Source organism: Trachypithecus francoisi, unplaced genomic scaffold, assembly GCF_009764315.1.
Source record: "Trachypithecus francoisi isolate TF-2019V2 unplaced genomic scaffold, Tfra_2.0 Lachesis_group4, whole genome shotgun sequence".
NCBI classification, from domain to species: domain Eukaryota; kingdom Metazoa; phylum Chordata; class Mammalia; order Primates; family Cercopithecidae; genus Trachypithecus; species Trachypithecus francoisi.
Genome location: NW_022681469.1, coordinates 96,603,993 through 96,619,977, shown reverse-complemented (window position 1 = coordinate 96,619,977; position 15,985 = coordinate 96,603,993). Strand labels below are relative to the sequence as shown.

The following is a 15,985-nucleotide window of genomic DNA, read 5'->3' as shown; positions in this document are numbered from 1 at the left end:
ACGTTTACCCATTCCCAGAGCCATGGTCCTTAAGCCCTTATGCAGGTAAGTGAGGTTTACTTATTTCTTTTTTGAAATAAATTGCCTTAGTCCTGAAGAATGAATAGAACAATCAATACTCATATTGGAAAAGAATAAAAATCTTTCACAAAGCCCTACTTCCCAGCACACAGCACACTTTCTTTCTTTTTTTCTTTTCTTTTTTTTGAGACAGGGTCTCACTCTGTCACCCAGGCCGCGATCTCAGCTCACTGTAACGTCTGTCAGCCTCCCAGGTTCAAGCAATTCTCCCACCTCAGCCTCCCCGGTAGCTGGGACTGCAGGCATGTGCCACCACACCCAGCTAATTTTTGTATGTTTTGGTAGAGATGGGGTTTCACCATGTTGGCCAGGCTGTTCGCGAACTCCCGACCTCAAGTAATCTGCCTGCCTCCACCTCCCAAGGTGCTGGGATTACAAGTGTGAGCCACCATGCCCGGCCTCCAGCACACTTTCTAATATCTGATTCAGTAGGTATGATAATTAAGTAGCATTGAAATACGTCCAGTCATAAGGGGTGGGGACAGCATATTCTTCAAAGCTGATAGAAGCCTGGATTCCTTAGGAAGGGATTTGACCAAAGAGACTCCAGACCACCGGTCTTAACAGAAGCTGACAGTGTCTGTGACTTCCCTCTCTGTCACGCTTACCAACCCTCCTTCCATGTCTGGAATGAGAAAAGAGAAGGAGCATCATTTCCAGAACCTCCAGTTTGTCATCTGCCAGGCTTCTCAGAACCAGTATCCTCTTGGAGAGCATTCAAGGAAAAAGTCCAGAAAGTGTGCTCTCAGACCACGTCACTGAGAATTTCGTCAAGCTCTTAGAGATTGTTCCTGCAGGGCCCACTGCTGTGCTTTTCTGAAACATCCCCATTTATTAACAGAGCCCCACTATTTTAACATGTTCCAGGCCCTAGCACAAAACACAGATCTTAAAGAACGCTTACGCAGAATCCATGCCGAGTCTCTGCTCCTCGACTCCCCCGCTGTTGCCAAGTCGGGTGACAATCTGGCAGAGGTGGGTAGGTTTCTCATCTGGTAATGTCTCCTCAGCTGCCACCCGCTCCTGTGATACCATCTGTCCAGTTGCACGGCCTCCCTGCTTCCCCTCGTGGGTGCTGTTCACCTCTCTGCCCTCCTCTTCTGGGTGCTGGCCGCAGCTGGCTCATGGACTGGGGTCTCGGGCTCAAACGCTTTCTTGAGCGTATGCTGCTAATTGTATTTTTAAACTGCTCCCTACCCCTGAACTCTTCTTTCTTTTGTATTTCTTCACCCTGTTTCGCTCCTAAATGTCACCCCTTTCAGTAAGTGATACTGGAGTGGGAAGTATAGAGAGAGAAACATTTTCTCTTGTTACTACTGAAGAAACCTACATGACTCTGACCTGCAGTATCTTGGTTCCCTGCCAGCCTCCTCCCCCTCTAGCCCTTTCTCTGTGGCTGTTCCCTTCTCCCTTTTCTGTGATTTTATTTTTCTTTTATAGAATGTGGCTGTACACTCTGAGGGAAAAATAATACTTCATTACAATTAAAGTGTCTCTTGGTCAGTTAAAAGTATGTTAAAAAGTTCTTTCCTCAAGACTAGGGATGTTTATCCAAAATAGTCTTTGCATGTTTAAAATGAGAAATTTCAGAAAAGTACAAGTAGGTTACTCAAAAAATAAGTAGGAAAGAGTAATGAAAATAAGAACTGTTTTTAAGCTATTTTTTATATTATATGCCTGCTTCAGATATGCTAAATTTTTATTAAGAAATGAATTAGACTGAGTACACTTAAAATAAAAAATATAAGGCAGTTAATAGACAAGAGGTGTGTGTTTATATAAGTTTTTAAAAGAAGTTTATAATGTTTAATCGTAATCCTTCATCCTTCTTTTCCTGTCCTCAAAAAAAAAAAAAACAAACCCCTCACACACCTTCACTCCTTGGGAAGCCATTGTGCTGGGTGGTGAGGCGAGTTGAGGCTGAAGTCAGTCAGTACATGGACTATAGGGCCCCGGGCACCCAACCCATTTGGAGACCATATGGTGCCATGTGTGAACAGGCCCATCCGCTCTCATGAGCCTCACCCTCTGTCTGACAGAAGCTCATGGGTCTCTACTACTTCTGAGGCACATGCTAGTGGTTAAGTATGACGTTCCTTTATAGAAACACTACCCCCAAGAGGTCACTTTTCAGATATTTTAGACCAGACCTAAACCGTCACCGGCAGCATTGAGCACCTAAACATTACTTATGGCACCTTGACTTTGGGCCTGGGCAGGCCCTCTTTTGAATCTGCACATTTTCTAAAAGCAGGACCCAGTCATGGCCAGGATCAGCCATTACTGACCAGCTGCCACTTACTATGGTATTCTCTGGAGTTTGTGCATGTTTTCAGACAGTTATTTACCTTTTTAATAGTATTATCACAATTTACTTATTTAACAGGTAATTAAATACATAACCTTCATTTATTCTTTTGTGAATTTATGCTTGGCATGTCTACTTGGAACTATTTGTGTTTTGGAAAGGAAACCAAAATCACAAGCCTTTTAAAATACATGTTTTTAAACTATATGTTTAAAACGCATATTTTAAAACTGATCTTAAAAGTAACATACCTGAAAGCCGAAATGCTGTACACTGTCCTTGAGAGGTAACAATAACATTCTTCAAACATACACCTTCCAAAACAGCCTTCTTGAGTCTACATGCAGTTGTCATCTGTATCTATTTCCTCTTTCAGAAATTTTCTGTTTCCCTTATTTTTATCCCTTTTATCATAGAGTGACTCAGGCTAACTTTCCCAGCAAAGGTAAAGTTATTGTTGCCTTCAGGACGTAAGTAGGAAAGTAAGTGAAAATGGCCTCCCAGACTGAAAACTTGACTCCAGTTAACTTTTTTTCAGTAACTCTGTTACCTCTGATACTCTACTGGGGAATAACAGTCTCCAACAATGGGGTCAGCCCAAGGTGCTCTCTTTTTGGAACTCTCACTTTCTTTGCTCACTTTGTTACCTTTTCTTTAGCCTCATATATTACCCATCTTTGGTGTTGGGCCTGGCTAATTGAATTCTAAAATGCCCACGTTTTTAAAAATCAAATTACTCCACAACCTACAAATTTCTCCTGTTTTATATTCCTGAATGTGAAGATTTAATATTATCAAGTTATCAGTTCTCAGATTATTTTAGATTCCAAATGAAAGGGCAAGTGACTTTGGGAGGTAACACTATACTGTATCCAATGTCCATTTAAGAGACTAAAAAAGGCCAAAACTTTTAAAGAAAAGTCTGGAAGAGAAGGGAACTTAATTCTTTTAATTGTCTGTTTGCTATATCAGTGTGCCCTTGAATGCATTACCTCACAGAATCCTAACCATGACTCTATGAGTTGGATGGTGGTGGTTTCATTTGAGAAACAACAGAACTAAAGCTCAGAGAGGTTAAATAACTTCCTCCAGACACACAGCTTGTAACAGACAGAGCTGGGATTTAAATTCACATCTAATGAGGCCAAAGCAATTCTTTTCTCAGTGGTATACACTGCTATATAATGAAGAACAGTATGCCAAGCTAGAAAATAAAATACTCATTGAAGCTCCAGCAGTTAAAATAAGATGATGATGGGTAAGAATGGGATGGAGTAACTCTCTTAGGCATAAACGTTATTTTGTATATAAAAGAAATACAGATTATGGTTCAAAAAGGCATCAAAAACCAATGGCAAAGAGGTGGATTATTCAATAAATTAGGTTGGCACAGCTCAAAGAAGTTTATTACATTATTATTATTAATTACCATTATTTTGGAGTTGCCCAGCCTGACCTTGAACTCTTGGACTCAAGCAATCCTCCTGCCTTGGCCTCCCAAGTAGCTGAGATTATAGGCATTCACCACCCACCATGCCCTGCTCAAAGCAATTTAAAAAGAAGTTTAAATCTTCATTGCATGCTAAAATGAATCAAAAGCAAATTCAAGTTAAATATAAAAATTCAAACTGAAAAATATTAATGTAAATATCAAACTGCTAGAATAGGGAAGATTTTCTAAATTGGGGTACAATAGAAAAAAATTTCAAAAAATGTTGATTAGATCTGACTCTCTTTTAGGAAAAAGTAATGTGTGTCAAAAAATAAGACAAATAATAGACTGGGAAAAATATTTTCAGTGAAATTGACAGACTGAGATAATGCTAAATCACTGATAGTGTTTTTCATATGTAAGCAATGAACAAATAATATCAAGTAACTTAAAACTTTAATAAGTAAATGGAAAAAGACCATAATTCTCTCTCTCTCTCTCTCTCTCTCTCTCTCTCTCTCTCTCTCTCACACACACACACACACACGCACACACACACACACACACACATATACACTCACACACAGAGTGGGAGGGAGGGAGAGAGAAAGGGAGATAGGTATGGGTTTTCTTTTTTTTCCTTTTTCTTTTTCTTTTTTCTTTACTTATTTTGCAATATTTGTAAATTCACAGGGAAGTACGAAGAAATGCAGAGGGAGGTCCCATGAACCCTTCATCCAGCCTCTCCCTACATTAACATCTCTACAAGCTTGTTTTTTAAAAAGGAGTAATTATTCAGCTTAATGAAAATTAAAACAGATTAGCTCAAAAGTTTTCTAAATTATGGTATGCAGTGCCCTTAATATAGAAAAAACAGAGGTTTCCTTACTTGTTGATGTGATTAGGTAATATATATTTTGCCTTAAAGGTTATTAATAATTCTACTTCCAAAAGTTGATTCTAAGAAATAACACGATACAAGCAAAGATATATTTACAAACATGCTAAACCATTTTCGCAAATCTGTAAACATCCCTAATTTTATTACTCTGTGACACAAATATATAATAAAATATTTATCAATTAAAGTTCATTGTCTCAAAGAATTTTGAATGGTCTGGGAAAATGTTCACAATATAATGGTTAGTGAATGAAGCGGACATTAAATTCTAAAATGCCCGCCTTTTTAAAAATCAAATTACTCCACAACCTACAAATTTCTCCTGTTTTATATTCCTGAATGTGAAGATTTAATATTATCAAGTTATCAGTTCTCAGATTATTTTAGATTCCAAATGAAAGGGCAAGTGACTTTGGGAGGTAACACTATACTGTATCCAATGTCCATTTAAGAGACTAAAAAAGGCCAAAACTTTTAAAGAAAAGTCTGGAAGAGAAGGGAACTTAATTCTTTTAATTGTCTGTTTGCTATATCAGTGTGCCCTTGAATGCATTACCTCACAGAATCCTAACCATGACTCTATGAGTTGGATGGTGGTGGTTTCATTTGAGAAACAACAGAACTAAAGCTCAGAGAGGTTAAATAACTTCCTCCAGACACACAGCTTGTAACAGACAGAGCTGGGATTTAAATTCACATCTAATGAGGCCAAAGCAATTCTTTTCTCAGTGGTATACACTGCTATATAATGAAGAACAGTATGCCAAGCTAGAAAATAAAATACTCATTGAAGCTCCAGCAGTTAAAATAAGATGATGATGGGTAAGAATGGGATGGAGTAACTCTCTTAGGCATAAACGTTATTTTGTATATAAAAGAAATACAGATTATGGTTCAAAAAGGCATCAAAAACCAATGGCAAAGAGGTGGATTATTCAATAAATTAGGTTGGCACAGCTCAAAGAAGTTTATTACATTATTATTATTAATTACCATTATTTTGGAGTTGCCCAGCCTGACCTTGAACTCTTGGACTCAAGCAATCCTCCTGCCTTGGCCTCCCAAGTAGCTGAGATTATAGGCATTCACCACCCACCATGCCCTGCTCAAAGCAATTTAAAAAGAAGTTTAAATCTTCATTGCATGCTAAAATGAATCAAAAGCAAATTCAAGTTAAATATAAAAATTCAAACTGAAAAATATTAATGTAAATATCAAACTGCTAGAATAGGGAAGATTTTCTAAATTGGGGTACAATAGAAAAAAATTTCAAAAAATGTTGATTAGATCTGACTCTCTTTTAGGAAAAAGTAATGTGTGTCAAAAAATAAGACAAATAATAGACTGGGAAAAATATTTTCAGTGAAATTGACAGACTGAGATAATGCTAAATCACTGATAGTGTTTTTCATATGTAAGCAATGAACAAATAATATCAAGTAACTTAAAACTTTAATAAGTAAATGGAAAAAGACCATAATTCTCTCTCTCTCTCTCTCTCTCTCTCTCACACACACACACACACACACACACACACACACATATACACTCACACACAGAGTGGGAGGGAGGGAGAGAGAAAGGGAGATAGGTATGGGTTTTCTTTTTTTTCCTTTTTCTTTTTCTTTTTTTTTTACTTATTTTGCAATATTTGTAAATTCACAGGGAAGTACGAAGAAATGCAGAGGGAGGTCCCATGAACCCTTCATCCAGCCTCTCCCTACATTAACATCTCTACAAGCTTGTTTTTTAAAAAGGAGTAATTATTCAGCTTAATGAAAATTAAAACAGATTAGCTCAAAAGTTTTCTAAATTATGGTATGCAGTGCCCTTAATATAGAAAAAACAGAGGTTTCCTTACTTGTTGATGTGATTAGGTAATATATATTTTGCCTTAAAGGTTATTAATAATTCTACTTCCAAAAGTTGATTCTAAGAAATAACACGATACAAGCAAAGATATATTACAAACATGCTAAACCATTTTCGCAAATCTGTAAACATCCCTAATTTTATTACTCTGTGACACAAATATATAATAAAATATTATCAATTAAAGTTCATTGTCTCAAAGAATTTTGAATGGTCTGGGAAAATGTTCACAATATAATGGTTAGTGAATGAAGCGGACATTAAATTCTAAAATGCCCGCCTTTTTAAAAATCAAATTACTCCACAACCTACAAATTTCTCCTGTTTTATATTCCTGAATGTGAAGATTTAATATTATCAAGTTATCAGTTCTCAGATTACTTTGGATTCCAAATGAAAGGGCATTTGGAATGCCCTTTCAGATAGACTGTCTATCCCAGTTTTTCAAAATAAAATTTGTCCACAAATATTTTAATATGAAAATACCAGCAAGTTAATAGGGGCCACATCCACTCTCACATTCATACAATGGTACTTGAAGTGATACTTATTTGCATTTTTAATTTTCTGTTTTGAATACATATTTTTGTTTTCAGAATGCATTTTAATTTTGAAAAAAACTATCTTGCAATATTGTTTGGGCGAACTTTATAAAATTACATATATAGAGATATGAAAATAGCATGATTATTTCACAAGAAAAATGTGTCAAAATGCTTGTAGTGGTTGTTACAGTGTGAACTGTGAATGTTCCTTTCCCTCCCTTCTCTCTGTTTATTTAACTTAGGGGTGTTCAATCTTTTGGCTTCTCTAGGCCACATTGGAAGAAGAAGAATTGTCGTGGGCCACACATAAGATACACTAACACTAACGATAGCTGATGAGCCAGGAAAAAAAAAATCACAAAAAAATCTCGTAATGTTTTAACAAAGTTTACAAATTTCTGTTGGGCCACATTCAAAGCCGTCCTGGGCCGTATGTGGCCCCTGGGCTGTGGGTTGGACATCCTTGATTTTACTTTTTATAATGTAAGCAATAGATAAGCAACCAGTCATGCATTATATATGTGAAAGGAAATTATTGAATTGAACTGCCTGGGTTAATATTTTAACAAATGAGATCCTGAGTTGTTTAAGACACCATGCTGGAGACTTGGAGCTGCAGCAGTGCTGATGAGTTTTTAGTACATATAAGAAGACACCAGAAAGGGCTAGGGGCTAGGAGTACTATTTTCAGTGTTGGTCAGCCAGGAAATCCTTCGGACCCATCAGTCTAGGAGGAGGAAGATACAGAGAGAGCAGGAGTGACTAGTAATAAATTAATGAGTAGAACAAGTAAATAAATCATGAGCATCTTTTGTGACAGGAGCACACAGAAGACACAGGACAATTCTGTTGTTTGAGTGAGTGACAGAAGCTGTTCGTTATGATGTTTTCAAACTCGGTAGCTTTATGCCTGGCTCTTTTGAGGAGAGAGACCTTTTCCTTGAAGTTAACATCTGTGATACAGATTCTAAAGTGATCTCTTTGTTAGGGTAGAGAAGAGGCTAGGTTTTCAGAAGGCTACATGGGTATTAAAATGGGTTGGATCATTAATACTTTGGGCAGATGCCTTATTTAGGAAAGGGATATATATTTCAAGAGTTTGTAGATACATATTTACAAACGGAAGCAACCAGTTTGCAAAGGGACCACTTGCCTTTTATTACAAAAATCTGCTATGGCCCTCCTGTTGTAGCATCCCCTCCCTATGAGACTGAGGGGTGTGTCCTGAATTCAGACAATTTCTGGGCAAGATATAATCTGCCTTTTCCCCAAATTATTCTGGATGATATGGAAGCAACTTCTTTGCTATCCCAATAAAAAATGTGAGTGGTTTTACTACTACCTGTCTACTCTGATTGAAAGAAATCAAATCATCCTGTCCTGAATCTGTTCTTTTTCCTCAAGTGCCACCTCCGTGAAGCCCTCCCCAAACAAAATCTCCCTAATCAGAATCAATCTCTCCACTTTGCCAGCACTTTGTCTATTCCACAGGCCTGGTCTGATATGTGTTGGATGCAGTCTCTCACCACTCATTCAGTCCACAAACCTTGTCTGGTTCATTGTTATATCCTGCCATGGCCAGCTCAGGACTTTAGTCCTCCCCAGAGGGAAAGTCCAGACCCAGCGGAGTGGAGAATAGAGGGTCATGTGAGAAGAGAAAACAATGATACTCTGTTGTGTTATTTGTACAGAGGCTTATAAAGAGGACTGGGGACTTCCTTTCCGTGCAGAGTCATTGTGGGTGGAAAGAGACAGACAAAGAGAACTTATGTCATTCATCCATGAATAATAAATTATCTGCCACCAGGGTGCTTCTGTACCAAAACACACTGTGTATTTGTCAAGGGACACCTCAAAAGCAAAAGCAGCATATTCCTTCAGAGAGCATAGGGGCAGAAGAAATCAATGTTGCTCTGAACCAGCCATGCAAGGACATGCATTCAGTGCAATGCAGAGGAGATTTTAGTATAAAAAGAAACATCCAGCAGTGGTAGCGAATAAGAGGATATGATTCAGAGAGCATTGGAATTTTTCCCTTTTTAAATGGAACAAAGAGTGACCTGGACAGTTGTTTTTGCCTTGTGATTTGTTGCATGTGTGTGAGAAGTGATAGTGCCTATAAGTGAGCTGGCCATATTGGGGGAGAACTTTGTGTTTTGCATGAGTCTCACTTCTCAGCGTTGGAGCTGACCTCTGCTTTGAGTTGCTTATTTGCATGGGCCCGTGACCTTGTGTATTGTGCAACTAAATCACTTATTTTCTTTCTCTTGACAGTGTTTCTAAATGTATACATTTTTGGTTTTGTTCTTCAAATAGGAAAACTCCCGAGATGAAAACCGAGCTCTAGTTCATCAGCTTTCTAATGAAAGTAGACTCTCCATCACTGACTCCCTTTCCGAGTTTTTTGATGCTCAGGAAGTTCTGTTATCTCCAAGCTCTTCAGAAAATGAGGTTTGAGCAATGTTTACAGTTAGGTGCCTCAAAAATCTCTCTTGTTGCTTTGCTGGTTAATCTGTTCAGTAAATAGTCCATAATCAGAAGCACTAAACTCAGTGGCCCTTTTTAGTCATTGTATTCTGAGAGTTCTATCATAACTCATACCCAAAAATGATACCATATGTGAGAAGAAAAAGTAAAAGTAGAGAGCATTGGATATTTTCTCATTTCTGTGACTTGATGTGTTAAATTTGTTATGCTTTTTTTTTTTTTTTTTAAACGGAGCCTTGCTCTGTTGCCCAGGCTGAAGTGCAGTGACACAATCTCAGCTCACTGCAACCTCCGCCTCCCGGGTTCAAGTGATTCTCCAGCCTCAGCCTGCCAGATAGCTGGGACTACAGGCATGCATCACCGCGTCTGGCTAATTTTTGCATTTTTAGTGGAGACTGGGGTTGGACCATGTTGGCCAGGCTGGTCTCAAACTCATACTCCTAACCTCAGGTGATCTGCCTGCCTCAGCCTCCCAAAGTGCTGAGATTACAGGTGTGAGCCACTGTGCCTGGCCTCTTTTTTTTTTTTTTTTTTTTTTTTGAGACACAGTCTCACTCTGTTAGCCAGGCTGGAGTGCAGTGGTGTGATCTCTGCTCACTGCAACCTCTGCCTCCCAGGTTCAAGCAATTCTCGCACTTCAGCCGCCCAAGTAGCTGGGGATACAGGCGTGCGCCCCATGCCCAGCCAATTTTTGTATTTTTAGTAGAGACGGGCTTCCTCATATTGTCCACGCTGGCCTCGAACTCCTAGCCTTAAGTGATCCACCCGCCTCAGCCTCTCAAAGTGCTATATTTCTTTTCAAGTACAGGTTAATAATTTTGACTTCTACCTATTTAGTAATGTAATATGTCTACTGCAGAGAAGGAAATTAGCATCCTGTATGTTTCTTAATCATGAAATTTAACCTACATTGATTTATAATATATAATAATTACATTTTTTCATAATGTGGTTATTGTAATATTAGTTTATAACATTATTTGTTTTACATTGATGCATAACAATTATACTTTCCTGAATAGCAGTTATTATAGTTAATATTGCTTTGTGTCAGTGTGTACTAGTAATATTACCCCTTAAATATAGACATAGTCATCTTGTTTAGGTATTAATTCCCATAGAAGATACTTTTTACACAAATAGCTCAAAGACAAATTGTAACTCCTTCTACTCAAACACTAATTCTAAAAATGCAGTCAGAATTAATAAGAATCTTTATAATAATAGTCTTGAGCTTGCTTGCTGTTTTTCTTGTGAGAACTAATTCAGAATGTATAAGAATTTTAAGAACAGGTATTTGTTGTGAATACCTCCTTGGCAGATTGGTATATGGACCTTTATGAAAACAGTACCCAAGACTATTTATAGTGTGGGACTCAACATGTTTGATCATTTGGAGTAAGGGTTTTATGAAAATCTGGCTCTTGTTTATTCTAACTCTAATGAATGTTATTTCTTCTTTCCCATAGATTTCTGATGATGACTCATACGTCAGTGACATAAGTGATAATCTTTCCTTAGATAATCTCAGTAATGATTTAGATAATGAGAGACAGACCTTGGGTAAGATTTACATTATTTAATCTCTGAAAAGTTTGGATTTTCATAGAATACTAATACGTTGTATAGTTAACTCTTGAACAATATGGGGGTTCAGGGTATATGCTGATATCCCACACAGATGAAAATCCATGTATAACTTTTGACTCCCCAAAGATTTAACTACTAACACTCAATTAACACATATTTTGTGTGTTATGTGTATTTGAGACTGTACTCTTACAATAAAGTAAGCTAGAGGAAAAAATGTTATTTAGAAAGTCATTAGGAACAGAAAAGATATTGACAATTCATTAAGGGGATCATCATAAAGGTCATCATCCTGGTCATCTTCATGTTGAATAGGCTGAGGAGGAGGAAGAAGAGAAGGGGTTCGTCTTGCTGTCTCAGGGGTAGCAGAGGCAGAAGAACACCTGTATACAAGTGGACTGATGCAGTTCAAATCTGTGTGGTTCAAGGCTGAACGGTGTAGAGGACCTGCTACAAGCAAAGAGCTCTAGCAAGTACTGTGTAAGAAAACTAAGACATGGACCCCACCCCCTAGGATTTTATAATCTAGGAGAGGAGACAGCACCCACATGTGAAAGATGTATTAATTCAAATAAATTTATCTGCTTGTACAAATTTTTATTTTTATAAAGTGAGTGTATGCCAATTATATGAATATAAAAAACGTAACAGATACTTTTTTTTTTGAGACGGAGTCTCCCTCTGTCGCCCAGGCTGGAGAGTACAATGGCGCGATCTTGGCTCACTGCAACCTCTGCCTCCCGGGTTAAAGCGATTCTCCTGCCTCAGCCTCCGGAGTAACTGGAGAATACAGGCACGCACCACCATACCCAGCTAATTTTTGTATTTTTTGGTGGAGATGAAGTTTTACCATGTTACCCAGGCTGGTCTCGAACTCCCGACCTCAAGTGATCTACCTGCCTCGGCCTCCCAGACTGCTGGGATTACAGGCGTGAGCCACTGTGCCTGGCCCAGATATCCCTTTTGCAGTCTAATGTTGTCTCTGTGGACATATTAGAATATGGTTTTTTGCCCTTAGATATCGGGGGGTTTTATAATTTAGGAATGAGATAGGACTTATATAATAAAAGATATGATCCGAGTCATCATTTAGCTTCAGATTCTTCAAAACAACACATTTGAAAGTAACAAATGGCTACCTGTTGGACGGACCCCTCAGGGTATCCTAAGATGACCCTTTACTAAGATTACTGCTTGATCCCAAGAAGGGAAATGATGGGCAGGAAAGATATTTCATAATGCTAGTTCGAACTGTGGAATATCTGGAGTGTCTGGCTAGCCCCCCAAACAGCTCTGATTTAGGACTTCAGTAAGCAGATTGGCCTGTTTAGGAAGGTGCCCTTAAAAAGAATCTGCCTACCTGGACAGTTCCCTGCATGGGTCCTTGTAGCATCAAACACTTACCAGTGTTGGTACTCAGTTTGCCTTGGAGTCTCTAGGTTTGTCTGCACTATGCATTGGATACTCGAAGCACCACCTATTTTCATATCTACACGGAGGAGAGGGACCATGCCAGGCACCTTTTTGATATTTCAGTGTTCTTCAGTTCAATGTGTATGTGTGAACTGATGAATTGTTATCTGAATGCTTAAGAGCCACCTTTTGGGGGACCACAGTATAGGGGAAGAAAGCAGGTAGTTTTACCATGCTTTGGAAGAGTATCCTTTCAGTATCACACCTGCTAGAAGTGAGATGCTCATCATGGTTGGTATTTTGTTTGAAATGTTTCTTGGGAGATGAACCCCTTAGTGGAAAAGTCTAAGAACAGTGGGTTGGAAGAAGAAGGCCAAAAACACTGGAGCAAGTTTGTGCGCTACTTATTTTTCCAGAAAAACAAGGAGGCAAGTTGAAAGAGAAATGAAGAAACATCACTCCCTTGGCAAACAGCACACACACTAAAGTGGTGCTCCCACCGTAGATGAGGAGGATTGACGAATGTGGAAGTCCTCCATTCCTTTTAGAGAGGGAGCCATAGGGAGTACAAGAGTTAATGGAGTGTTCAGAGGTCAAAGATAGAGGGCATGGTTCAGAACCTAAGACCACAGCTATGCTGTGTTGATACCAGCCAGGAAAAGCCTAGAGGTTAGAACTGGTTCTATCGTACTCTACAGCCATGTTGCTAGAATGCTAACTAACATTCCTTTTTTGTGTGTGTGAAGACAGATTCTCACTCTGTCCCCCAGGCTGGAGTGCAGTGGTGTGATCTCGGTTTACTGCAACCTCTGTCTCCCGGGTTCAAGCAATTCTCGTGCCTCAGTGTACCAAGTAGCTAGGATTACAGGCACACACCATCATGCCCAGTTAATTTTTTTGTATTTTAATAGAAATAGGGTTTCACCATGTTGGCCAGGCTGGTCTTGGACTCCTGGCCTCAAGTAATCCACCCGCCTGAGCCTCTGAAATTGCTGGGATTTTAGGCATGAGCCACCATGCCTGGCCTACATTGCCTTTCTTGAACAAGCACTGGGCAAAACCCAGCTTTCTTCTTTGTCAGTGTTTGAATACTAGAAGTGTATGTCCCCCAGTTCTTTACAGACATTCCCAGGGTTTGGGGGAGATTATATTTCTAAGCATCAATACTCTACTGAAAAGATTGGATATAGAAATAACCTTTACATTTCATGTCATCATTTTGCCTATGTTAGGACCAAGGTCTTGATACACTATTGTTGTTTGAGTTTATAGTAAACATGAGATTTTTAGACTATTTCCTATAAATTTCTTCCCCACAATGTTGCTGGGCACACATTAGGATCTGTCTCTATGCTGGGTACTTTGGGGAAGTTAAGTGGTTAAGAATGTGGATTAAGGGACCAGACTTCCTTGGTTAGCCCCAGCTCTGCCACTCAGTGGTTGTGTGTTCTGGGACCAGATACTTACTTCCTCTATGCCTTATTTTCTTCATCTGTGAAATGGGGATAATAATACTGTTTACCACAAGTGGTAGTTACAAAGGATAAGTGGGAATAATGCATGTAAAATGCTTAGAAGACTGCCTGTCACAGAATAAAATGCCAGATATGTGTTAGCTGTTAGTAGTATTGGTGGTTATGATGGCGGTGGAATAGCACTCTTTCAAAATTTAGATTAGTGTAATCAAAGAAAATTTTTTGAGAATACAAAAAAAACTGTTTTCAAAAATGACTGTAGGCAAGGCACAGTGGCTCACACCTATAATCCCAACACTTTGGGAGGCTGAGGCAGGAGGATTGCTTTAGGCCAGGAGTTTGAGACCAGCCTACGCAACATAGCAAGATCCTGTCTCTAAAAAAAGATACAAAAACTAGCCAGGAGTGATGTAGCATGTCTGTAGCCTAAGCTACTCAGGAGACTGAGGTGGCACGATTGTTTAGGCCCAGGAGGTCAAGGTTACAGTGAGCTATGATCGCACCACTGCACTTCGGCCTGAGTGAGCCTGTTGAGAAGGACCCTATCTCAATAATTAATTAATTAGTTTTAAAACTGCCATTTGCAGCTACTTACCTATGTTGTATTTACCCGTATTAAGCAACTAAAACAGGCTGGGCATAGTGGTGAACACCTATAATCCCAGGACTTTGGAGGCTGAGGTGGGTGGATCACTTGAGCTCAGGAGTTTGAGGTCAGCCTTGGCAACATAGTAAAATCTCATCTCTACAAAAATACAAAAAATTAGCCAGGCATGTTGGCATGCGTCTGTGGTCCCCGCTACTTGGGAGGCTGAGGCAGGAAGATTGCTTGAGCTGGTGAGGCAGAGGTTGCAGTGAGTTGAGATTATGCCACTGTACTCCAGCCTGGGCAACAGACCAAACCCTGTCTCAAAAAAAATGTAATTTAATTTTAAAAAAGCAAAACAAATTCAAAAGTTAATTGAATGATTAGATTAACATGAGACGCACAGTGTGGCCCTGTTTTCATGTGTTTCTGTTCATCAGAGCAGCCCCTTTATTCAGTGATTGGCTTTATAATAAGTAAATGTTAAATATGTATGTTTAATAAAATATATATTAATAAAGTATGTTTATTTATATATAAATAAAAAACAAAATGCAAGAGATTTCATTTGAAAACAGGTACAGTGGAGGATAGGAATTTCAGTGCATGAAATGAAGGAAAAGATTGATAGATTGACATACCTAAAATGGGTGTCATTCATCAAAATACTCCATGGAGCAAATTTAAAGGTAAATGCCAAGTGGGGATTAAATTGTAAAACAAATATAAAAACAAAAGAGTATGGTCGTAATACATAAATAGGAAGGTAGGCAATTCAGCAGAGCAAAAGTGCTCATGAAAGCACTCCAGACCACACAGGAAATCTTTTAAATGTAAGCTAAAACAAGGAGGTTACACCGTCCACCTGACAATCTGACAGAAATTAAAAATGAAAATGACAAACCTCAAGAGTCCTCAGGAGATGGATGCTCACATTTGCTGCCGATAAATGGGGAAGTTGGGGGCAGCCTTTTTGAAAAGCAGTCTGATTATGTGAATCAAAAGTCTTAACAACATTCAGAGTTTTTGACATAGTAATCCCACTTCTTTGTATCCTAAGAAAATAATCAAAGATACAGGCAAAAAAATATTTTTACCGTCATTAAAAATGATGTTAAAAGAAAACTCTTAGGTTCCGGGGTACATGTGCAGGTTTGTTATGCAGGTAAACTGCATATCACGATGGTTTACTCTACAGATTATTTCATCACCAAGGTCATAAGCATAGCACCCAAATAGGTAGGTTTTTGATCCTCACCCTCTATCCACCCTCCACCCACCTTCCACATTCCAAC

At 38.7% G+C, this 15,985-nt stretch overlaps 1 protein-coding gene across 7 annotated transcripts in view; it reads left to right on the top strand.

Annotated features, from left to right (window-relative positions):
• OSBPL3 (oxysterol binding protein like 3) overlaps positions 1–15,985 on the top strand; it is a 183,546-nt gene that overhangs the window by 127,061 nt on the left and 40,500 nt on the right. For 4 of the 7 annotated variants that reach the window (XM_033194111.1, XM_033194113.1, XM_033194110.1 and 1 more), the window contains 3 exons: positions 949–1,056; positions 9,456–9,590; positions 11,096–11,189. In XM_033194111.1, coding sequence (XP_033050002.1) covers positions 949–1,056; positions 9,456–9,590; positions 11,096–11,189 — 337 coding nt within the window. The remainder of the gene's footprint in view (positions 1–948; positions 1,057–9,455; positions 9,591–11,095; positions 11,190–15,985) is intronic. The other 3 variants (XM_033194114.1, XM_033194115.1, XM_033194112.1) reach the window with 1 other exon arrangement.